Source organism: Phalangium opilio, unplaced genomic scaffold (genome assembly GCF_054372755.1).
Source record: "Phalangium opilio isolate 3A_F unplaced genomic scaffold, DU_Popi_V2 ptg000088l_1, whole genome shotgun sequence".
Classification (NCBI taxonomy): domain Eukaryota; kingdom Metazoa; phylum Arthropoda; class Arachnida; order Opiliones; family Phalangiidae; genus Phalangium; species Phalangium opilio.
The window spans coordinates 1,403,108-1,430,052 of NW_028324193.1; the positions used below are offsets into that span (position 1 = coordinate 1,403,108).

A 26,945-nucleotide genomic window follows, 5' to 3' on the forward strand; every position below is an offset into this window, starting at 1 on the left:
GGTATATAACCATTGAACAGAATTCCATTGGAACGAAATTCCATTGGACCGAAATAAAAAATAAGTTGTTCTAATTGACCGAAGCTAGCCGGCTGTTCCCAATGGACCTAATTCCCATTGAGCAGACTTCCCATTCCTGCTGGACAGAAGTCTCGTTGGAGCGAATTTCCCATTGGTGCGATTTCGCATTTTATAATGCTATATTTATTAAAGTCATTGAAAAATAAACATGGGCCTTTTCCAAAATATTCTTATTTTCTAGGTTGGCCTAGGTTAGGCTAGCTCGGTTCGGTTCGGTTAGGTTCGGTTCGGTTCGGTTCGGTTTGGTTAGGTTCGGTTCGGTTAGGTTCCGTTAGGTTCGGTAAGGTTCCGTTAGGTTCGGTTAGGTTAGGTTAGGTTAGGTTAGGTTCGGTAAGGTTCCGTTAGGTTCGGTTAGGTTAGGTTCGGTTAGGTTAGGTTAGGTTAGGGTTAGGTTAGGTTAGGTTAGGTTAGGTTAGGTTAGGGTAGGTTCCGTTAGGTTCGGTTAGGTTAGGTTCGGTTCGGTTATTAATCGGATATAGACGAATTCATTTATTCCGAATGGGATGCGTTCACATGGCCAATCTGTCGAATGGGATTTCCGACCGAATGGGATTTCTGTCGAATGGGATTTTCGGCCGAATGGGATTTCTGTCGAATGGGATTTTCGGCCGAATGGGATTTCTGTCGAATGGGATTTTCGGCCGAATGGGATTCGATCGAATGGGCTTCCGCGTCATCGATCGAATGGGATTGTCGGTCGAATGGGATTCTGCCCAATGAAATTCTGCCCAACGGATTCTATCCAATGGGATATAAGCGTTTTAACTTTGAACAAAAGGTTTAACCAAAATATTCTTAAAGCAATCTATTGTTTTAATGACTTTAAAGTAATTATTCAACAGCCCTAACTTTAAAAAATTACAATTTATATTTTAACTATTATATAAAATAAATAATATTATTAACCCTAACTTTTGTCATCAATAAACTACCGTAACTCTCATTTCACTTTATTTATCAAAGGTAAAATAGTTACCATTAGTTTCATAAATACTAGTAAATAATTTTTGTTGCTCCTGGTATTTCCTATATTCAATGATAAATCTAAGCACAGTTCCATTGCCAGACTTCCGTAGTACACTGGCTAATCATTTGTCATGTATCCCAATGGCTAAATCCAATTAAAGGTACGTCCGCACTAGGCGTAAATTTTCGCTCGCCACGCTACGTACGCTACGCTCGCCACGCACGCCGAGAAAAACCACTGTCCGCACTTGGCAAATTTTCGCGCCAACCGCGCTGGGCGAAGGAGGCGAAGAGAGAAAAAATGTTCGCCAAGTTGAACTTTTTACGTCGGTCTCGCCGGCGTTGGTGGCGTACATCCAATCGGCGAGAGTCTCTGGCTCACGTGAGAATGTTGTCTGCCTTCTATATTAAAAATAGCGCCTGTTTGTAGCAAAGTAGAACGATTAGCTCACGCAGTTAATTAAATAGTTTCACTGTTTTTAATTCAGAAACGTAAACAAAACGTAAATAAACGAAGAATACGGATTAGAGAAGTTTTTAAGGATAGGGAATAGATGGCGATTTTAAAAACCTAATTCTATATGTTGAATCTTGTGTAAAGGTTAAGAGAAATTTCCGTTCTGAATAAGATGTTGTTGACACAATGGCATTGGAAATGGGGTTCAAAATTAGCCTGAAAGCAACTAGTATACTCTGGTCTGGGTTCATCAGAAATAGTCGAACTAAAATCTTTGTCATGACATCACACCCTCGTATATCTTACTTCATCAGCACAAATTAAGATTAAAAATATTGATGTGACGTCCCCTTAGCTACTAGCTCTCAGTCTATTGAATGACAAACTATTTCCTTTTCTGCAGCATGCGGGAATGAGCACTGAAATAAATTCACCATCACATGTACGCAAAATTAATAAAAATTAAGACCGAAGTTACAGATATTAATCAAAACGCGTCTTGGATTTAACCAAGACCTAAAAAGTATCGATAAGAACAAGGTTAATCACTTGACTGAATGCGCAGATATTGAAACTTTATTTAATTAAAACTTACATGCTTAAGAAAGTATGTTCCATCACCCTATTCCATTGAATAAACTTACTTTACTGGTAGTAAATTTTTTCCCTCTCAATAATTTTAAAAATTTACTTATCTCGGGTTTTCGAGCACAATTCCATTCCCCGAAAACATTTTATAACTACATTTATTATCACTTGTAAGAGTTTTCGTGTGGAAAAATACCATATAACTAGTAACTACACGTAACAATGACAAAACGATTTAGGGTAGTCTGCTTTAGCCTCTGCTGCGCCCGATACGAACAAGGAGGATGTATAGTTGTATAACCCCCTTGATAGAAGTACGCCTTGTGCCATTCTCATGCCTTGTCTTTCGCCGGCCTCGTCACCAAGGCAATAGCCCACTCAATTACGCGTTAAGCTGCTCGAGAATTCTGTGTGAATAATACTTTTTAAGGTATTCGTCAGCAAATAGAAATTGTTTTTGAGAGTATTCCTCGCCTTGAAATAGGGCAACTACGAATTAATTCGACCAAATTGAAGTTTAAATATTCGAACAAATCGTATTTTATAAATATCTTCTACCATTTCAATTTCTATAAAACTGTTCTACCAAATGCATAAAGAGTGCTACCAGAAGTCCCTGGGGCTACTAGAAATACTACATTTACTATAGGAAGATTCGCAGCGACAAGTTTATAAATCTTATATTCCTTTAAAAAGCGTTAATACATGTTTCTTGTTCCTGAAGATATACAGACTAAGTAGCGGAGTCGAGCCACAGCGTCGTAGATCACGCGACTCGGTGAACGCGGGCTATATTGCAAAATAACCAAGTCAGAATTTTCAGGCTACGACCGTGCTTAAGTTAACAATTACAACAAAGAAAATCAAAAAATTACGAATATCATGGACGCCCCTACTGCTTGCTAACCATAGAAACGCCATGGCATAGAACCGTGTGCCCACTGCCTGTCGTACCGCTGCTATAGACCCTTTCTACGTAAAAAAAGAGATGTCAATCCTCAGTATCGGGACATACAGGGGGTTCACCCTTCGCCGTCTCTGCTCTATTTATGATCTTTCCATCGAGCGAGTTGGAAGGCTAAGTTTTACCCCCGTGTCTTTCCCTCTAAGATATGTCGAGGTGGTCTATTACATAATTCAGTTTTACCAAGAGCAAAAATCATAACGTCCCCATTGAATGTGCTGCCATTGTTGAAATTTGCACTAAAATTAACAAAAGGTTTCACTATGGAGCGTACAGGGCATGAACGGGGGAATATGTTAGCAACCTTTTAACGACACAATGTCATACACGTACTCTCTTAAAAGTGATAATAAATGTAGTTATAAAATGTTTTCGGGGAATGGAATTGTGCTCGAAAACCCGAGATAAGTAAATTTTTCAAATTATTGAGAGGGAAAAAATTTACTACCAGTAAAGTAAGTTTATTCAATGGAATAGGGTGATGGAACATACTTTCTTAAGCATGTAAGTTTTAATTAAAAAAAGTTTCAATATCTGCGCATTCAGCCAAGTGATTAACCTTGTTCTTATCGATACTTTTTAGGTCTTGGTTAAACCCAAGACGCGTTTTGATTAATAATAATAGGTCAGGTACTGAGGTTTGCTTTGGTTATTTGAACCCCAATAATATTAGGTCAGGTAAAGTTAGGTTAGATTTAGATTGATAGCGCCTCACCAGGCGTCGTTTTATGGGTATCTATGACGTTTCATCTACGTCACTTCATGGCAAGCTCTCAGTAACCAGTGACAAACTTATGGAACATATCTTATGAATTTATGGTATTTATATAGATCTTACTTGGGAGTCGATAGCAAAAAGTTTTCCACTGATGTTTCTGGGTGGGCTTTAGGATTAATAGAGAGAATGATTAACTTCTCAACGTAAAAGATGTTTGTATATTTGGTAGTTTTTAAATCATCCTGATTTATTCCATGGACATCTAAGGCCAAATCTAAGCCCTGCCAATGAATAAAAGTATGATTAAGTCTTGCCCTTCTTCTTAGGAAATCTGAATTCCTTAATATTTCTCGAAAAATTAATATAATACTAAGTCAAGTATACGTCATATTTAAAGAGGTCTCCAAAATTCAAATATTTGCCATACTCGATCCATTTATAAACTGAAATTGTAAGAAAATGAAATTATTTATTTTGTAATAACAGGAGCAGATGACCAGAAGTTGTCGCATCGGTCATTTGCTCCCAGGCCTGTTGTACATTCTAAAACTATACTAACGTTTTGTTGCAAGACTCGAAAAGGTAGCGTAGCCTTTCAACCCATTCCGCATACTCAGAAATAATTTCCTTATAATACTAACAAAAAAAAGCAAAATAACAAATTTAAGCAGAAGGTTATAATAGAAGAAGGATGACACTTTGTATCCTATTAATCGGTATGCGACATGATTCTTCCCAGGCTCACCCTCCCTTTTTGTTTGCTCTCCTGCTCATCAAACTTCAGATAGGCATCGCACCATGCTAGTCACTGAATTCTATAACTGTTGGTGCTAAATTCTCAACAATCAACCCACCAACCTTGTTTGTTTTGACGTGGGACAAAAATCCACAAGCGCATGCGCCTTGGCAAATAGTTAAGCAGCGCTAATAGAGTAATGATGAGGGTACTATTTATTGCGAATAAGGTTTCGGTTTAGTAACCTTGTTCCGAATGTAAAATGATGTTGGGAAGAATCATGTTAAAATTACCCCGCTTTGTAGTACACTTCTCTCTTAGAGAAGTATTATATCCTTCTGGTTTAAGTAATACCTTAATTGATCACAATTTGACCACTGATACTTTAATAATAATAAATGCTCGTGAAAACCCGCCCAACAACCTTACCTCAACTATAGCAATTTTTATGGTTGTATTGTCGTGATCACTCATTGTGGAATCTGACATTAAAACAATTTGTTTATTAAATTTATTTGTTTGTTCAGAGGAATCTTGTGACTAGTTAGTAGTAAGCTAGGTAAAATATTTGAATTTCTTAAATAATTATACTATTAAAGGGAGGGTGAAATAGAAAATCAAGTGACTTTTTTATCGATTCTTCTACTAATTATAAGACCAGTCTGCATAGTCAAACATTCAGGAAATACTTCCGAATGATTTTAAAATTCAAATTAGGTTCAGATTTTAGGGATAATTTTAAAGAAGGTCCTCCGACCAATCGCGTAATGCCTTGCCTTTTTATTAACAAATTTCTCGTGGCACGTTCCATGTCTCGTGCCACGATTATCACGTCGCGCGCCTAATTTTATCAAATCTCGTTATAAATTTCATTCGGCATGGAACGTGCCACGAGAAATTTGTTAAAAAAAAGGCAGGACGCTACGCGATTGGTCGGAGGACCTTCTTTAAAATTATCCTTAAAATCTGAACCTAATTTGAATTTTAAAATCATTCGGAAGTATTTCCTGGATGTTTGACTATGCAGACTGGTCTTATAATTAGTAGAAAAATCGATAAAAAATCACTTGATTTTCTAATTCACCCTCCCTTTAAGCTGTAGGCAATACGATAAACATTATTTCGATTACAGCAGTCTATTGCATTACATATTTATTATTCACGTTATCAATCCTGCAACACAATATGGTAGGAAACATACTATTTTCAGTGGAATAATACTATCCCATAGAAGCTATTGGCCACAAATACCGAAGCCACCCTGTACTTCACATTACTTTTCGATATTTTTTAATACTTTAAATATTACAAAACCAAATGTACACTTACTTCACGTAGTGGCTACCCCCTCGATATATATATATATAGCGATGCTTATATAGGGACTAAACATAAAGCTAAAATCTCACTTGTCTGTAATAGGAAGATCTTTAAAGTCTTACTGGTTAAGGTTCTTGGCCCCATTCTTGAGGAACTAAACCAAACAACTTCTAAAACTTTCCGTTAGTATTCCTGATATCAACCACGAGGTTTGGTCATATTCTTTGAGGAATTGTGACCGTGCATTAAAAACATACAAACACCCAAACAAACATATCATTTTCTCAAACATCAGAAGTAAAATTGCTTCTGTAAACATGTATGAGATTAAGTATAAGAAAACGATGAAATATCCGTCACTTTTTTAGGTACGCAGCGTACTGATCAAAGTTATTTGTTAATACTTCTATCTAGCATACGATCCAAGAGCTGTTTCCAGAAAGAAGTTATTCAATTGAATGATCCAGCCACCACGAAAGTACCTCATGGGGAACGCAGAGCTAAATTACAAAAGAAGGGAATGATAATTAATCTCGTGAATATAGAAAGAGATTGGTCGCAAGAAGATGTTAAAACACATTTTAGAGAATGTTTCAAGAATGTGCTGCCAGGAAACGCTGAGTAAGTTATATCTGCTAAATATTACACTTCTGCGGTCCTGTTAATGAGTATAATAAAATAATGTATCGTGTTTTGTTAATAAAACCTAGTTAAAGGAAGCGTTAAAATAAAAATAAAGTGATTTTATTTAATCATAAGACCTAGTAGCTGCTAAATGAAACATTAAGGCAAAATCTCCTAATGATATTAAACAATGAATACTGGTTATTTTCAATTCATAATTTTAAAAGTTTGTGCCTTGTAAAGAAAAACAGCGGCTCAATTAAAAACTGCTATTTTAGATGTTCGTCTCGGATACTATCCATGGATAAAGAATGCGCGTGAGTAAATTTGTTTTCACGATATAGGATAGGCAACTCCCTATCTCGAACGACAGCTTATTCTGTATATACTCTGTTACAGCATCGGTTGTCAGCACGTGCAAAGTTAGGCCTCTATGCAATTTACCTTTGTGCGTGCTGACAAGAGACCAAAAACTTAAGGATGTTCAGTATTTAAAATATCCGCGAGTTTTTAGCTCGAGTGCACGGACCTCTAGGCCTTAGTTTCAAATACATGTAGTAGGCTATAGGAAATTTTACACGTATTTGAAACTAAGGCCTAGAGGTCCGTGCACTCGAGCTAAAAAACTCGCGGATATTTTAAATCCTGAAGATCCTTAAGTTTGATCTCTTGACAGCACGTTACATAGAGACCTAGGTTTGAGCGTGCTGACAACCGATGTTGTAACAGAATAAGCTGGCGTGCGAGATAGGGAGTTGCCTATCCTGTAGAGTGAAAACAAATTTACTCACGCGCATCTATATCCATGTACTGTCTTTTCATTGGTTATTTAATTATGCTACCTACTAATGGATAGTGTTTGATAGAAATATACCACCATAACCTAACGTAACTTTACCTGGCCTAATTCAAATAGTCACACCTAACTTTGTATACCTGTCCTATTACCATTGAGGTTCTGATAGGGAAACGTATTTTTTTTACCTATCCTAATACCATTGAGCTTTCAAATAACCAAACCCTACATTATGGAGCTGTCCTAATACCATTGCGGATCAAATAGGCTAACCTATCTAAGTAATAAATTAATATGTATGTAAATGGTTTTTTTACAGTTTCGAGCTTTTATTGAACAGCGGAAGCTTTCTATCACCTCCTAACCTGAGAGCTGTTGGTGGAAATCTTACAGGAGATGTGATCTGTGTAATATGGAAGAATAAAAGTACCATATATTTGAGACCGAATATGCAAATAAAGATAAATTCTCCACGAGAAAAACTATTATTAGATGACGAAGAAGATGGATATAATAGCAGTCGCAGCATAGTTTCTGAAGACCTAGGCCAGGTTATTCGCATTCTCAGGAAGTGCCAAACTCGTTGGACATGGATTTCAAAACAGAGGACGATTGCGTTATCAAGAAGCCGAAAGTACAATATTACGAAGACCTGATGAAAGGTTTCTCAGATGAAGAAGCGGATAATGATTCTGATTCAAATCATTCCGACATTTTCCTCTTGGATAAAAAAACAGACAGAGTCATTAGAGATCACAACTATCACAAAGAAGTGGAGCAACTGAGCTTAGATGATGTAATTTGCCTAATCCAGTCTAAAATCGACATTAGCCAAACTACGGTAATTAACGTTAGAAGAAGGAGTGTTTTGGATGGTGCCTTGAGAGCTTTGAGGCGAGAAAATTTTAAACCCGAAGCCAAAATATCTGTTCGTTTTGTCGATAAATTTCAAATTTCGGAAGGAGCTGTTGATGCTGGAGGTCCAAAACGAGAGTTTTTTTTCCTCTTGCTAAATCAGTTGGCCAATTCCTCAGTTTTTATTGGTCCAGAACATGAAAAGAGGATAAATCTCGACGCATCAGCCAAAAGAAGTAACATGTATTATTTTGCGGGAGTTATCGCAAGTCTCGCCGTTGCGCATGTCGGAATAGGATTAAGATGCTTGGCTTTCAGCACGTTTCAATCCATCACACTTGAAAGCCGCTTTCTGAAACCTACGGTAGAGGACATAATGGATTATGACGTCAAAGAACTGGTTTTAAAATTGAAAAATAGTCAAACTTTGGAAGAAGTTCTTGAGAAAACTGAGAAGTTAGATAATCTTAGATTTTTAGCAGGAAGCACTAAGCATATCACAAAAGTTGAAGATAAAAACCAAATTGTAGAAGATATTGTTTATTTCTACGTAATAACGAGATGCAGTGAGGTCCGTAATCAGTTCGTTGAAGGCTTGAAAACTCTGGATGTTTATAATTTTCTGGTTGAAAACCCTGATGCTGGAAAAAAGTTAATGTGTTTTGAAGACGTCCCCCTTACCGCCGGGACATTCATTGCTCTTTTCAGAGATATTGAATATTCAGAAAAGTATTCAAACAAGTACGAAAATGAAACTAGAGCTGTGGAATATTTCAATGAGTTCCTTACCGAATGCGAAGATGGAATAGCCGACATGTCTTTGGGCAGAATTCTGCAGTTTGTTTCTGGTTTTGACTTCGTACCTCCGTTGGGGTTTGATTTCCCCCCTTCCATTAAATTCATCCACCCCGAAGCGCATGCCACCAAAGACATGAAATGCCTGCCTTTGGCTTGCACTTGTTCCTTAATATTATATCTTCATACGGGATGTGACACCTACGAAAAGTTCAAAGACGATTTCATTTACGGAATAACTAACACCCAGGGTTTTGGACGAATTTAATGTAAAATATCAAATAGCCATTTTGGTCTAAGCCGATTTATGGTGGAATTCATAAATGCCGGCACAACGCAATTTAGTACAGGCAAAGGCAAAGCGTCGTGCGCAAACGTCTGCTTTTTGCCTTCGCCTGTACTAAATTGCGTTGCGTCCGACGTTTAGGAATTTAACCTTTAAAAGGATTTTTTCTTCGTAGTTTTGTTGGTATTTACATCCCTAGTTCATCTAAAGCTTTTTTTCATATTCATATTAAAAACTAAACGGAAGGGTTTTTTTAAATAATGGCGATTTTTCCGCTGCTTCTCTTGTAAGTCCCACCGAACCAATTCAATGATAAAGATCAAGTACCACTTAGAATGCCAAATAACCATTTTAGTCTAAGGCGATGGAAAAGGATTTTTGACTTTTTTTTCATAAAACGTTCCTTTCATAGTTTATTAAAAGCACTTATTAATAATTTCATATAAAAACCACGCTCGTTTCCTAATACCAATTTTTATTGCCTAAGTCATAAAAAGTGCTTCTCTTGTAAGCCCGAAAAACGTATTAACTTTTCTCTTATATTATGTATGCTCATTCGTTGTAACCAAATATCTAAATAAAACATTCGATATGCTGTTTTTATTAGATCTCCTATATACATAAGTAGATAGTAGCTTCTCAATATTTCCAGTAGCCTGTAGGCCTACTTTTAGGGATAATAGTATATTGATATTGAGGTCGTGACCCTTCTTGTTATTCTTTAAAACCACCACCACTATCCTAAAGAGTTCTTTTCGATACTTTCGATCGAACCTTCAACCTGATGGAGACCGGGAATCTGGACCACGCTTTAGTCGACTAAGAGAACTCAGAGGATGACACACTTGCCTTCTACCCGAACCGAGACTAAGGACCAACTCGATTAAGAAGTCCCAATGCTGGTCGCCACCTTACTCTAAGAGGAAAAACCTAGCCATCAATGGTTGCAGGACAGTCGTTTCCCGCCAGCCCATCTACACAACTAGGACTCGAATAGACTTTCGTCAATTATCACCGCTCGCCGCATGCAATGATTTCGCTCTTTAAACGCCTTAATCAGTTAATAGGATAAATGTAATAGTAATTAGCATTAAGAGGATACCTCGTTGTGTAGAATTAGGAGACTTGTCATCGGTCAAAATAAGCATACTGCATGAAATAGTATATATTATTATTATTATTACGGTTCTGGGGATAAATGTTCACTATAGTTACTGTCGGGGACAATTATTTAGTTGTAACAACCATCTTAGTTAATTTAAAGGCTAATAGATTGCCAAGGCTTGTAGATGGTGCATGGGGTATTTTTGTTGTAGTGGATTGCCATTATTCTCGCATCCGCAACAAAGCCCAGTCCCATTTTCCGCTTTGGGGTTAACATTTGCTATTTCGAATTAGTAGTATAGTTCAGTTGATGGAATTACATTAAAAATATTACATCTACGGGCCTTTATTAATGACGTGAGCAATGCATAGAAACTATAAACGCTAACGACAGCCTATTGCTTTTACAGTAGCCCATTTACTGATTTTAAAAGTGGAAATAAAGCTTGTTGCAACAAGCGCGATATTGTTAAATGGGTGCCTATTTTCGACACAATAAGCTGTATTTTTATGCTACGGGGCTGTTGGTTCTACAGTTCAATGGGAATTTAATTTCCATTCATTAGAACAGAAATCCACAAGCTTCTGATTAGGATAATTTCAGTTTTGTACTTCTGTTCAATGAGAATTAGGCATACTTTCTGTTCCTTGGGACACGCTTTTGTTTGAAGCCGGAATTTGCAATGTTAAGATGGGCTTTAGCCGGAATCCCAATGGTATATATGTCGGAATATACATGTTTATAATATGAATGTTGCCCGCTTAATCGTGCGCGGTTGACAGATAAGCGATTCTAATAAGCGTGACTCCCCTGGTGCCTAAAAAATTTACGATTTCAAGTTGATGCTGAAAAAAATTGGGATGTCATAAGATGAATAATGGAATCAACTGTAAGTCGGCGCGGTTTTTTTACCTTCCGTGAAATATTCTTTCTCTTTTTTCTACCACAAGTGTATAGACATAAAAACCAAAAGTACACATCATTAAGAATTCCCTGCCTTGGCTGTAGACGAAATGTATACTGAGAAACAAACTACCCTCCGCTCAACTACCTACAGGAACAAACCAATCGGGGAAGAGCTTCTTGACGTCATAGCTAAATAGATAGTATAGTGCATGATGCCGGCGACCCAAACGTTAATTTTTTGGTACAAGAGCTAGCCCGTGGCACTTTATGAGCTTATTCACGGCTTGTTCCCTGTGCAGCGGTCGGGAAAGTAATCATACGCAGAGGGGGGTTAGACACTATTCTGGAATAAAGGAGGGGTTTTCATATTACAGGGCTCAAGTAAGTTTAAACGAATTCAGAGAAATGTATTTGGTACAACTCCTAAAGAAAAAGCTAACTAGTTTCTAACGAAAACAATCTTCACCGAACGCCCCAGAATCAATACCTACCTATAAGTGTTTTCATTGTCTGCTGGAGGGCGTTGCCTATTCTCTAAGTGTGAAAACAAACTTCCCCACGCGCATCCTTTATCCGTGTTTTCATATGCAAACAAGTGTGCAAAAATCATTTTGCATTACTCCGTGTCATCATTCCTACGTGCAAAGGCTGTACACCACTCAGTCACACTATAAGTCATTGCGCATAGTAACTCCCTACATTAATAAGCTCTTTCTGCAACACGTCAAGTCTCTATATTGGTAAGGCCATGCACTATGTATTCGTGTCATTTCTTGAGAAATACCTTCCCTATTCAAAACCATAGTTCACATACTTCACAGTTTCATTGCCAAAAACCATAAGTTTATAAGATATGTTCCATAAGTATGTCACTCGTTAATGAGAGTTTGTCATGAAGTGACGTAGGCGAAACGTCATAGATTCTCGTAAAGCGACGCCTGGTGAGGCGCTGTCAAGGCTTAGTATAGACTAAATAGGAAGATGTCTCGCACTCACCTATCGTACTCCTAACAAAGTCGTTTAACGTCACTTCAGCCCTCTCAGACTCGTCAATAAATTCCCTGCACCCTCTCGGTTCTGAAGACCCTGATCTTCTTGCTACAACTCTTCAATTAACAACATGTGACAACTCATCTAAATCTCCGGTCATTCACGCAACCTCTCCTAAATCACGGCCTTCACCAAATGACCCTCCCGTTGAGATTGCCGCCTCCTCCATCTCGAATACCGGTCTTAATCATTCTGTGAAGAAACGTCCCCGTTCTAAGCGTACCCGGTTATGTACTAAACTGAAAACCCCATGTCGTAAAGCCAACTCTTCCTTGCCTAAGAGCACTAAGAATCTGTGCACAGTGTGTCAACTGAAAGTGGAAGCCTCACACAAGGCTTTCCAATGCGAACTGTGTCTTACCTGGTCCCACATTACCTGTGTGAATGTCCCTGAGGAAATATACTCTTATCACATCAATACAACTAACTTTGTCTTTTTCTGCCCAGTCTGTGCTTTGAAAGGCCCCCCTGTACTACGTTCAGTTTCGAAGATTATGGTTGACATTACTGACCTCAAGCTACAGCTGACCTCACTTCCACAGGAAGTCTCGGACATTCGCGTCCAATGTGTGGCTCTTGCTACCCAACTACAAGATGTCACCGCTCTTCCTGTTGTCAAGCCTATCACTCAGCCCACTCTTGAAGACGATGTTCCTGACCACTTAGCTCTCTCTGACCTCTGCTCTCAGATAAACACCCTTCAATCTCACATGGCAGCTAGTCAGTCTGAGATCGAAACTCTGAAGGAGGGTCTCGACCGCAATATAGCCATCTCGACGTCCTTGCGGAGAGATGTTATTAAAAACCGTTCCCACAATCTCATAATGGCTGACAAATTCTCAACCTTCTCTCAAAAGCTTGAAGAGGTCTGTCCATCCACCGACTTTGCCGACGCTCCAGCGGCCTTTAGCGTATGCAAGCTCACTAACCTCAAAGCCCAAAAAGAGTCTGACACCACCCCCATAACCGGTCCGTCGACCTCTACCACCTCTACCGCGAGTCAAACGTCTCTCCAACTGGATCTCGGTGTTAGCCGTCCCGCTGACCAGACTGTCAACTCTGACCTGCCTATACCGGTTACTGGCGTCCCCACTCGCCCAACTGTGTCATTCACGCATCATCAAACGCCTCTTGTTGGTAACCTACCCCCTCCACAAGCTCAACTGGATATCGGTGTCAGCCGTCACGCTGCCCATATACAGACTGTCAACGCTGACCTGCCTATACCGGCTACTGGCGTTCCCGCTCGCCCAACCTTGTCATTCACGCATCATCAAACGCCTCTAGTTGGAAACCTACTCACTCATCAAGCTCCGCCTATTACCACTATGTTACCAATCGATAGTGGCCCTACTAATGGCGCTCCTCCGCATTCAGTCTCTGGCCCCCCTCCATTCCCTGCCCAGGGACTACGTTTCCCACCTCTACCGCCGTCAATTCGGGTACAAGGGGACTACGAATTCAACGCCAGGAAATTTAATGCTTTACTATTCAAAGTACCTGATCATGACAATCCCCATGAAGACATGAGCTTTGCCCGTACTATCTTTCAAGATATGGGCTTCAAACCGACTGAATACAATTCCGTCCGCATCTCCCGTATTGGCCCTTTTTGCTTGGGTCAGGCCCGCCCCATGCGCCTTTCCTTTCGGTCAGTGAGTCACCGCCGGTACTTTGTGCAATGTGTTCAGGATTGGCGCCACCTTGGTAACTTTGCCTATCCCGTCTCTCATGACCGTACTGTCGCCCAACGTCATCATCATCGCGCCCTCGTTGATGAAATCCGCCACTTGAAAACTCAGGGTCATTTTGACCTATGTATTCGGCAAGGTCAGATCACTTCCTATTCTACAAATGTCCCGATTCCGGTACCGCAGCGTCAATCCTCACGAGCGGCGCCTGCGTTAAACTACTCGAACCCCCCAGCGTTACTCACAACTCAAGTTTAATGATTTACTCCTTCAATGCCCAGCATCTGTACAATAAGCGCGATGAACTGTTAACCCTTGCCTCTACTAGTAGCCCCGACTGTATCTGTATCTGCGAAACCTGGGCCTCTACTAAACTGGATGACGCTATATTTAACTTACCCCACTACTCTTTCCTCCGTAAAGACCGTCTCTCTCGTCCTGGAGGTGGAATTATCATCTATGTGAAGGACTTAAATCCATTCCATGAACTTACAATACCTGAGCAGTATGAAGAATCCCTCTGGATAGAACTGAAACCGCCCAACTCAGCCGCGTGGATTACTCTGGGTTGTGTGTACCGCCCCCCTAATACTCCAAGGGACCAAACCACTAAACTGTTCCAAAACATACAATCCATATCATCAACGAAATTAGACCTTATTATAACTGGCGACTTCAACCTCCCACTTCTAAATTGGGACACCCTCACCACGCTAAAAAATGCCTCCTACGAACATGACCACCTCTTACAACATCTTGTGACTTCGGCCCTAACTCAACACGTCCGGTTTCCCACCCGGTATAGTCAATCGCGTGCCATTAGCGCCAATATTCTTGACCTTGTGATCACCCCGTCTTATATTATCCCGGAAATCGTGGAACTTCCGCCTCTTGGCGGTAGCGATCACCTAATACTTTGTACTACCTTCCCTCTACCGCACTCTACACCCTTCCGGCGCCACTTCCGTCATGACTTTGACTATTCTCGGGCGGATTTTCTAGCACTCAATGCCGCGTTGGGGAGGATTAATTGGAAGCCACTCGATAACCTAAACATAGAAGAATCTTGGATGTTTTTTAAAAATGAATTGTTTCGCTGCATTGCAACAATAGTTCCGCTTTATTCTCCTAAATCCCATAAGCCTCGACCATGGATATCAGGCCAGACAAAACGGGCGATTAGGAAAAAAGAGCGGCTCTGGAAGCGCCTCAGGAAGGCAGCCTCACTGGGTGATACGGATAAATTTACTAAGCTCCAAATTTTGTACAAAAATCACACCAAACTAGTTCGTAACAGTGTTTCCCGGTTTCGTTATAAGATGCACCGTCGACAAATTGCTAACGTTAAAACTAACCCCCGTGCTTTCTACCGCTTCGTGCGCACTCGTATCCGAACTATGCCGTCGAGACTTACGATTCGACTTCCTAATGGTGAAAAAACTGATTCGGACCTTGCCATGGCACAGTGCCTTAATAACTCTCTAGTCAAAAATTTTAACACCACCTGCGTTAGTTTATCAGAGTACGCGTGCCTCTCTCCTGTGTCCCAATCGGCAGATTACTTCCCCACCCTTCATGAAGTTAAGACCATTCTCAAATCATTAGACGTTAAGAGCGCCTCAGGCCCTGATGGGATCCCTAATAGGCTACTCAAGAACTGTAGCCCCTCGCTAGCTGCCCCACTATTGATACTATTTACGAAATCGCTTATGGAGCAAACTGTGCCTAGTGAATGGCGCCTCGCGCATGTCACGCCTATTTATAAAGGTAAAGGGGCAAAATCAGACCCCGCGAACTATAGACCCATTAGTCTGACCTGCTCAATTTGTAAGGTCCTTGAGAAATGTATTCGTGCAGCCATTATCCAACAGGTCAACCCTTACCTTAGTGACTATCAACATGGTTTTCTCCATAACCGCTCAGTTGAAACCAACCTGCTATCTGCCTTTCATTCTTGGACCGCAGCCCTTGACAATAGTAAGCGCGTAGACGTCATTTATTTAGATTTAGCAAAGGCTTTTGACTCTGTCCCCCATATTGCCCTCCTAGCCAAACTCACTACTTATGGTCTTCCGAAAAATATTCTTGGTTGGGTGTCCAGTTACTTACTCCATCGTACCCAGGCAGTTAGGGTGGCGTCCTCCCTTAGTGACTTTCTTCCGGTGTTGAGTGGAGTCCCGCAGGGAAGCGTTCTTGGCCCTCTACTATTTGTCCTATATGTTAACGATCTTCCGCAAGTTCTTACCTCGCATCCCCGCTTATACGCTGACGACCTCAAGATCTTTCGCGTTATTAATAACTATGACGATGTTGCATGCCTACAGCGGGATCTTAACTCTCTCGAAACCTGGACAGTCCAAAACGGCCTTGCATTCAATACCGATAAATCCTTAGTCCTGACGCTACAACGTCGCCCCACAGACTTATCTACTCCCTCACCATATTACCTCCACGGTCATAACATAGAGGGTCAATGATTGCCGCGATCTAGGTTTAATTGTCACCCATAGTTTATCTTCGCGATCTCACGTTATGCACACGTGAAAGCGTGCTAACAGTCTCATATCTGTGATTAAGGCCAATTTCCCCGGTATTTCCCTCCCTCTCTTAACGCGCTTATTCCAGTGTTACGTGCGTCCAATCCTAGAATTCGGAAGTCAAATATGGAACCCCAGTACCAACAGGGATACTGATATGCTCGAAAATGTTCTTGCGCGTGCTTCCCGCATTCCTTCTGCCCTGCGCTCTAAACCTCGGGAACTCCGTTTGTCCGCTCTTGGCTGGACTCCACTCTCTCTCCGTCGTACCTACCTCGACCTAGTGAGCCTTTTTAAAATCCTATCTCACTCCTTCCAGAAATATTTTTTATTTGCTACTCATAGTAAGGGTACTAGAGGCCACAGCCGTAAACTTTTTCTTCCTCCTTCCCGTACCAATATCTTACGTAACTCCTTTTTCCGCAGGACCATTCCCTTATGGAATGCTCTCCCTGATTACCTAGTTTCCATTACTTCAGTGAACCAATTTAAGAGTCATTTAAAATTATTCCTAAATTTAAATTTCGCCCCAATTTAAGAGTCATTTAAAATTATTCCTAAATATATAAATTTAAACTTCGCCCCAATTTCCTGTTATTATATTTCATATTGTTTAATTTAATTTTAATTAATGTTACTTTTGTATGATATTCCCTATGGCTTGTATTGTATGTATTGTATTTTCAATACGTTTCGGAGCTGTAAGACCTTTTCTTTGGTCCTAGCTCGACAATAAAAACGGAGCAAAAAAAAAAAAAGCCGAGTGTAGTCAATTCTCACGTCGTTCTCGAACTAGCTCTTATTAAGCCACTAGCAGTAGGAAGTATAGGTAGTGACATACTTATGGAACATATCGTATAAAGTTATGCAAAAACTAAATGAATCAATTTACGAATCCATCGAATAGGCAAAAAGGTCCCAACGCGGACGCTGAATTACTAGAAGAACCAGTAAATGGACTTGAATTCTCTACTATATATAGCACGTTTGCTTTATATATACATACAAAAAAACCGGCCCCGCTAAGGTCGTGCCATTCTTTTCAAGTTTTTTACGAATGATCACAAAGCCCGAATAGTCTTTACCGGACCAAATTTCACAGCCACATTTGTTCCCCCGATGCTCAGGTCGGATTTTACAGCGGAAGGCGGCCGTTTGCCTGTCCCTTTGGAATTTCAATGCTCTTGCTCTCACCAGCAAGGTATGGAGCTTTCTCATATCATAGCCATACCGTGAGTAATCACGCCCCCCCTTTTTAAGTCCTATAAACTCAATACATTCATAGAAAGTGTAAATAAACGCTTTCTCTTTTAAATTTCACAATTTCATATGCTAGAAACTAAATAAATACGGATTAATTGTTGGGTCTCATATAACCATTGGATTTTCAAAACAGTGTATAGCGTAGAGACCGGCATTATCTATCCATCCACAAATTAGCGAATAAATAATTATTTAGAGAAACATTCCCTCTTTAATACGTCCTTTTGTATATTTGGTCCATGGACAAACCGACCTGTGATGCTGATAGCGCCATCTGTTTTCACTTACGAAAACTTCATATTTTTCTGTTCCAAGTAGATTTTTTTCTATTCCAAAAATATTTATTTTCTTCTGTTCCAAAAAGATTTATTTTCATCTCTTCCATAAAGATTTATTTTCTTCTGATCCAAAAAGGTTTTTTTTCTGTTCCAAAAAGGTTTTTTTTCTGTTCCAAAAAGATTTATTTTTTCCTGTGGAAAAATATTTATTTCTTCCTGTGGAAAAATATTTATTTCTTCCTGTGGAAAAATAATAATTTTTTTCTGTGGAAATATATATATTTTTTCTGTTCATAAAATATTTATTTTGCTTGTCAAAAAATATTTATTTTTCTTGTCAAAAAATATTTATTTTTCTTGTCAAAAAATATTTATTTTTCTTGTCAAAAAATATTTATTTTTCTTGTCAAAAAATATTTATTTTTCTTGTCAAAAAATATTTATTTTTCTTGTCAAAAAATATTTATTTTTCTTGTCAAAAAATATTTATTTTTCTTGTCAAAAAATATTTATTTTTCTTGTCAAAAAATATTTATTTTTCTTGTCAAAAAATATTTATTTTTGTTCCGAAAATATTTATTTTTCTGTTGAATTTTTTTGTTGTTAAAAAAAATATTATTTTCCTTTTGAAAAAATATTTATTTTTCTGTTCAAAACATTTATTTTTTCTTTCACTGGCAGATTTTTTACAGTACCTAATTTTCTGCTTGACTTGGGGGGGGGGAAAATTGTAAAGGACCAAAAAAAATTTGGCCTTATTTTTTTAAATATTCAATTAATGATCCTTCTTTTTTTCTTTTCTCCTTTTTTTTAATTTTAATTTTTGCGAGTTTGGCGTGCCATACTCTCGCCTCTCGTTAAGTTGGGGGTGGGCCGTTTCCATGGTAGCGCGCGTATACCACCGGGCAGTACCGGCGTTGCCCTATTGTAGCGTCATCTACGTACATACACTACTATTTTAGCAACAATTTCGAAGCAATAATTATTAATTGTTAACTCTATATTAAATTTAGTTTTTTAATTGTAAATTTTATGTATGAGCAAAAAAGTTTAAAATAACATTGTCATATGCATTTTAAATTAGGCCGACATGATGATGGCGCTAAATATAGCCTAGATCTGACCAGGGAGGAGGGAACTTTAGCTTTGCACTGCGAGCAGTGCGATGTACTTTTTCAAAAATAACAAAAAAAAAACCGTTCCGTTTTCCAAACGACTGTTGTTGTGCCACAAGCGAGATTTTCTGATTACCCTGATTAATTCATGATTTAAATATTGTCTTCCAGCTAAGTATTATTTTTTGTGTTTTAAGGAAAACCACTCTTTTTATATTTAATATTTGATACTTTTTTTTAAAAATACCAATTTTTTGTTCGTTAAATAAAGGGTCGTATAACTTGAAAGCTTAAGCCTTTGCTAGATTTGTGTATCATTGTAATTGTATCATAAGTTAAACGAGTGCATGTTGCTTATAATTAATGTTTAGTTTTAGTTCAAGGTAAATTTTAGCAAAAAATCTTGTAACATAATTTTAGGCTAATTTACTCTCATTCAATAGTAATATTAGGCCTAGTAGTAAGATTTCACATAAATTTGTGCATATTTTTCAAAATTTTAATATCCAAAGAATATTTTAACCAAGAAACTTCATAGTTTAGAGATGGCTTCTTACGTAAAAGAGTCATCGAAAGAAAAAATGAGAAGATTACGTCAAAATCCGGATTACCGAGCAAGAGAAAATGCACGTCAACGAGAAAGATACGCTGAGAAAAAAAGAAGTAGCGAGCAGTCCTTTGAAGGCTTTTCCGCTTTAGCATGTCAAAGCAGTTCAATGTTTCAAGGCCCTTCAACAATGGAGGACCCTACATCTTCTCAGGGGCCTTTAGCAGCTCAGAACCCATCGAATTTTGAGGATTCTTCAACGATTGAGGACCCTTCATCTTCTCAGGGGCCTTTAGCAGCTCAGAACCCATCGAATTTTGAGGATTCTTCAACGATTGAGGACCCTACATCTTTTGAGGGGCCTTTACCAGGTCAGAACCCATCATATTTTGACGGTTCTTCATCATGGGAGGACCCACCAATTTTTGACGGTGCTTCAACGAGCGAGAATCCAACTTTTGAAGAGGGGCCTTTAGCAACTCAGAACTCATCGCAATTTGAGGACTCTTCAACGATAGAGGGCCCTACATCTTTTGAGGGGCCTTTACCAGGTCAGAACCCATCATATTTTGACGGTTCTCCATCATGGGAGGACCCACCAATTTTTGACGGTGCTTCAACGAGTGAGAATCCAACTTTTGAAGCTCATTCAGCTAGTGAGGCTCCTAAAACTAGTCAAGGCCTGTGAACTAATAATTCTGCTCAATCCAAATTGATAAGGGACAATTTTTCAAAGAAAAGAAGAAGAGAAAATGAAGACTATGCTAGAAATGAACTACAGCGAGACAATGTTACAAGACAAGTTCGACGACTTGATGAAAATTATGCTCATTTGGAGCTAATAAGAGATAGTGCAAGAAGAAGCAGTAATGAACAAAATCCACAATATTATGAAAACATCTATCTCCAAAATATATCAGATGGTCCAGATCATAAATGCGAATGCTGTTCTGGACTATTTTTCCGTACTTCTGTTAAAAAAACAGAGTCGGTTAAATACTTGTCAATTGAAGGAATAAATCATAGAGTGCTTCCGTCACTTATTTTGTTGTGTGCTTCTTGCTACAACAATGTTTCTCGGAAGAAAGTACCACCACTAGCTAAAGAAAATGGCTATTGTTTTCCCGATTTACCTCCGGAATTGAAAAATCTTACAGAACTGGAGTGTAGAATGGTTTCACCTCGATTACCGTTTATGCAGATAAAAAATTCGGAGTTGACCAGCAAAGAGGCATTCGTGGTAATGTCGTAAACGTACCAGTTTCAATCGACTCTTCGGTTTCTATTTTACTAAGGAGTCCCACTGACACTCAAGTTGTTCAAATTAAACTCATGAGGAAGAAGGAATATCAACACCACTATATGTTTGAAACAGTTCGTCCCAGAAAAATTATGGATGCCTTAAAGTTCCTAATAACAACTCCGCTATATTTAAAACATGAAGTTACAGTTCCAGATGACCTGGCTTTGGAATTCAGTCAATCAAATAGCATAGATTTCCTTATAAATGAAGAAGATATGCCAACTCAAGTAGAGCACACGCCCTCTGTTGGTACAGATGCACGAGAGAGTGCCGTTGCAGAACCTCAACACGTACCTGACAGTGACGAGGAATGGGAAGAAATTTGTGAAGAAACGCAATTAAATAATGGCAATAAAGATACCCTATTGCTTTTGTCTGAAGATCTAATTACCACTCAAATTGAAAGTATAGCTTATGCTCCTGGAGAAGGGCAGACACCACAATCTATTCTTTATGATGAGGACTCCGAATTCCTATCTTTCCCGGGTATTTATGCTGGCCAAGCTTTGAGGCTTCCACCTAAGGCAACGTACACACAGCAAATAAAATGGGAATTCAGATGCAGCGATAGGCGTTGTGCGTCTAGTATTCCGAAAATATTTTATTCCTACGTTAAATTAGTATCGTCAAAACTACGGAGCGCTACTAATATTTGCACGAGAAAAACCAAGTCCAAAGCTGGCCAATCATACACAGCGGGAGCCTTAACAGCACATGGAAGTTTGGATTCTCTGGTGAAACACGATGATGGTTACAAAGTTTTGGAAAGCGTCAGATCTTCCCCTGGCTATTTACAACAGCGTGAAAAAGATCTTCTGGCTATGGTTCGCCAACTTGGTAATCCTACATGGTTCCTTACTCTGAGTGCGGCTGAGACGAAATGGGAAGAGCTTTTGGAGTCCTTGTGCGTCATTGCTGGGCACCCTCGAGAAACTGCGAAAGAATATGTGAAAACCTTGGGATTTATGGATAGAGCTAAGCTTATCAACGAGGACCCTGTCACCTGCAGCCGATATTTTGATTATCGTTTGAGAGAATTTTTCAAGTTTCTACGAAGCAAGGAGTCACCGATTGGTACCATTGATGATTACTATATTAGAATAGAGTTCCAAATGAGGGGATCACCACACGCTCATATACTCCTCTGGAATAAAAACGCTCCACAATTGAGAACCGATAACTCCAATCTGGAAGAGGTTATCATATTCATTGATACCAACATTACTTGCTCGAAAGGGGATGGAAGTGAAAAATGGAACAACTTGGTCAAGCTGCAAACCCACAAGCATTCCAAAACCTGTCGTAAGAAGAATGATAGTGGACAGTCATCGTGTCGTTTTGGAATACCTTTTCCGCCAATGGGAAGAACCGATATTTACGACCCTTCAAAACGTGATGGAAACGAAAGTGTTGAAGAGGTTGAAGGCTTAAGCAAATTGGTGCAAAAAGCCATCGAGAATTTGAAAGTTGAAACTGCACCGGAAACATTTGAAGAATTTTTGGGGACTCTGAACATGACGGAAGAGCAATATATTGCAGCTGTAACTTATCCAATTAGAAGGTGCACTGTACTTCTTAAAAGATCGCCAAAAGAAATTAGAATAAATCCTTAAAACAAGAAGATTTTGGAGTTATGGAACGCTAATATGCATCTCCAATACGTCTTAGACCCGTACGCCTGTCTCATGTATATCGTTTCGTACATTGGTAAAACCCAAAAGGGTATGTCAATGCTCCTTAGAGAAGCTATCAAAGACGCAAAAAATAAAGGCAGTGGTATAAAAGAGAGATTAAAGGTTATTGCTAATAAATTTATCCACTGTGAAGAAATTAGCGCTCAAGAATGCTGCTACATCTTACTTTCAATACCAATTTGTCGAAGCAGTCGTGCTCATATTTACATCAATACATCACCCCCGGAAGAAAGGGTGCACATTCTGAAAAGACCATCGGAATTGGAATTATTGCCTGATGATAGTACTGACGTTTTTTCTGATGGCATCATCGAGAACTACATTGCGAGACCTGATGACTTGGAAAATCTCAGTCTAGCCGCTTTCGCCTCGTGGTATGAGTTTTCCCGAACCAAATGCAATAGGAGAACCCAAAATTTGAACGAAGATGAAGATGAAGGAAATGACACGATTTCAGTTGAAACGTCTCTTGAACTGAAAGATTCTTCAGGATACGTCAGGAAAAGGATACAGGCCAAAGTAATCAGATTCAAAAAGTACAGTATGGTGAAAGATCTCAAAAACTACTGTCGAGTGGAATTAATGTTGTTTTTACCTTGGCGTTGTGAGGAAACTGAATTGCTGGAAGCTAACGTAGAAGAAATCTATGAAACCCGTAAGCTGGAAATATCTCGAGTTAGAAGGGAATTTATAAATCAAGTCGATGATTTGGATCTGGACCAAATGATTCAAGAAATAAGAGAAAACCAACACACAAATAACGTTCAAAATATACAACCTATGATTGAACATCAAAACGAGCGTGATAGAAGTTTCTCATTGGATGATCCGCAATATTTCGTCAACTCTCTTCAAGAAGCCGTTTGTGACATAACTTCAGATATTCAACAGACAAGCGCTGCCAACTTCACTCCAACAGTTACTCTGGTCAACAATGAAGAATATTACAGCATGCTTCGAAAACTTAACTCGAAGCAGCGAGAGATTTTCTATTACGTACTTAATCATTTCAAAACATCTCAAGGACAACCTTTGAGGATTCTGATAACAGGCGGTGCTGGTGTTGGAAAAAGTCTTTTGATTCAAGCCATTTTTGAAGCCGTTTCTAGGCATGAAAAAAACAAGCCTGGTTCCGATCCATCACAATTATCTGTTCTAAGAACGGCTTTCACCGGGAAAGCGGCTTTTAATATTGATGGTGTCACTCTTCACTCTGCCTTTAATTTGCCAACTAACCAATTTTCTGGCAAGATGAACCCAATGGACAACGACACTCTGAACAGAAAAATAAGTTCTCTTTTAAGCCTAAAACTTTTGGCAATAGATGAGATATCAATGTGCGGAGCCAAAATATTCAATTATGTTAATATAAGAGCCCAACAAATCTTCGGAACTTCAAAGCCTTTTGGTGGCCTTTCAATTATTCTTGTGGGAGACTACATCCAGTTGCCTCCTGTAGGCGATAACTAAACATTCACGCCTTTAAAAGAAAAGAATAACCCCTACGCGCCGCTGATTGGAAGTCCGCTGTGGGAAGAATTTAAACTTTACGAACTTAACGAAATTATGAGACAGAAAGATGACAAAATATTTGTCTTGGCTTTAAATCGAATGTCCATGGAAGAGAGGACGCCCACTGACGTTGACTTATTTCAAAGCCTGGTAAAATCGGTTTCAAGACCCTTACCTTTGGAATCCCTTCATTTGTTTGCAACGAGAATAGGTGAAAAGTGATTTAGGCTAGTGTGATTATGAGCGCCTGTTTTTGTTATTATCAAGGTTTATCAACTGAATAAACTAACCCCTTTTTCAAAATACTACTAAATAGGGTATGTTTTTAACTCAAAATATTGGTACTTTTCCAATTTATTGCTAATTGTTTATTGTTATCCTTTTCCACAACATTGTTATTTTACGTCATTTCTACCCTAAAAAGCGGCGCACTTTTAGCCACTCGTGAATGATGCATACCTTTTACACAAGGAGATCGGACTACTTATGTAATTAGTATTAATCATCATAGCCTGAAAACTATGTATTTTTTGTAGGTGTATTTGTGGCTTTTGCCAAGTAATGACTACTGCCGAAGAATGCTCTTGCTGCAGGGAATATGAGCATGTGGACAGTGTGTTGGAAGAGAGTAGCTGTATTACACAGCACCGCTTATTTGAGAGGATGTCTCGATGTGGAAGAACTTAGGCAGTGGTATTTGGAATTTTGTAACCGGAGGCCTGGAAGAATCACTGGAGAAATTCACAGGTCAGATTTTAATTTCGATAGCCTTACAGTAAGACTAAATGAGTATGTGCAAAAATTAGTATACAATTTCCACGTTTTATCATTGCCTTCAGTACTTAAGTTCAGAAGAATTTACACCTAGTTGTTTCATTGCAGGAAATATAGGTATATTGCCTAAAGAAGATTTATACGATGGACTCACCAATTCTTACCAAGTGGTTTACGCTACCCAATTCCTAGTTGCGTCTTATTAAATATTCGGGAAACATTTCCATCCGATGTTTATTGTGGATTTGTACGATTACAATAAGAACTAATTTAAAAACCTCAATTATCCTCGTGTTAAGTCGAACTTGCGAAATAATTGCTAAACGTCTAATGGAAAAACATTTTAGTACAACATGACTTGGATATGGGGATGGACTGGTTGTCAAATTATGACCTCACCAACAATAATTTGAAGTGCGAAATGTTGTATCTAGGGAAATTCGTATTCCCCATACACAATTAATGGTGTCTAGCTTCATTTTTTGTATTCGGATCCTTGGAGTTTGTATTGATGACAGACCAGCTTTTGACAACCACACTACAAAATCTACCAACCGTGTAAACTAAAGTCCTATTATAATTCTTTGACACTGCTAAATATTGACTTTACGTCGGTAACATGGCGCCCTACTATATTGTTTGGCACACAATCGCTCCACCAACACCAGGTTGGCAGTTATGTCTTTGGACATCCGTCACAAAGTGAACAACTTAGTTCCCGCTAGTGATTTCTAGGATCACTGCTGTGTCAGTTTGGACGAGAGGGTTTTATCTTTTGTACTTATCAGTTGTCTTTTTTTCTTGATAATTTCACACACGGTAGGCTATGAAGTAGTCTTTTTAAACTAAGTAGTCCTAGACCTCAAATGTGAAATAAATAAATTGAATTTTGTTTAAAAAAATTTATTTTTGTCATTGTCATAAACAAAGAACTATTTTTCTTCCTCGCCGTCGTTTACTGTAAGATTCGATAGCAAAATCTTTATCGGGATGATCATGTTTGTGGCACAAGGTTTGTGGTTGAGGGCCTAACACGTTCGCAGTCCAATCCGTTCCTGTTGCGTAGGTTTCGGCTCCGCTATACTCAATTACTTGAGCCATTAATCTTTCTACATAATCTAAAAATTCTTACGTTAATGCATTAAACTACTAAGCATCCATAAGCTAAGCTTACTGTAAGTTGATGCAGCCATAAGGTCTAAATCTGACCGAACACGTATCAACCATTTTCGTCACTGTCAATCACATCGGTAGTTGACGTTGATATAGAGCGCGAACACGCAGTCCTCAATCTCGTCAATATTGATGCTGTTTGTTGAGATGACCATACGATAATATTAGGCTTTATGTGTCATCCATAATATAAAGATAAGTTAAAACGGTTGCGATACATGTATACGGCTGGTCCTTGGAATCTAGCCCTAGCAATTGAACTAAATTTCTTAAAGTAGTCTGTTTTAAAACTCTATTAAAATGGCCTTCAGACTTTCGATCGCAAAGTGGCCTGTAACCTAAATATTAATGTGATATTAACTACACGCATATCTTTTGAAAAAAGAATAGCTTATGATATTTTATAGAGCACAAGATCTAACGCAAGGCAAACAAAAACAAGAGAGCAGTCCTTTTTATGTTACTATGTAATAGCCAGGGCTTGCTGGCATCAAACACGCGCTATATTTCGTATCTACACAATATTTATGAACTTAGGTGCTTGCCTCTATAAAATTCTACAACTATCTTCTCGTGCTCCTTCTTCCACCCATTCTTGGTTTTATCTTCTTTATTTTTACCCATGTTATTATGCTAAAATCTAACAAAACTACGCCTAAAACGTTCGCCATATTGCTGCCTCAGCATCTAGGAACGTGATTAGACGTTTTCTAATTGGCTAGTTGTCTCATCAATCGAAGTTGATGTAATGGCGATCGAAACAGGTAAGCAAAAGTTTGACTATTTATCTATTGTAATATTATGGTAATAT

General features: G+C 38.9%; 1 protein-coding gene across 1 annotated transcript; it reads left to right on the top strand.

Moving 5' to 3' along the window:
- Positions 1-6,126: 6,126 nt before the first annotated feature.
- On the top strand, positions 6,127-9,168 carry LOC149649009 (G2/M phase-specific E3 ubiquitin-protein ligase-like). Its single transcript, XM_089849365.1, has 2 exons — positions 6,127-6,451; positions 7,570-9,168. The coding sequence occupies exon 2, from the start codon at positions 7,840-7,842 to the stop codon at positions 9,166-9,168; it is 1,329 nt and encodes a 442-aa protein (XP_089705491.1). The 5' UTR covers positions 6,127-6,451; positions 7,570-7,839.
- Positions 9,169-26,945: the final 17,777 nt, after the last annotated feature.

Bases quoted from the DNA above. Each gene is read 5' to 3' on its own strand.
- LOC149649009 (XM_089849365.1), top strand. From the start codon at position 7,840: ATGGATTTCAAAACAGAGGACGATTGCGTTATCAAGAAGCCGAAAGTA.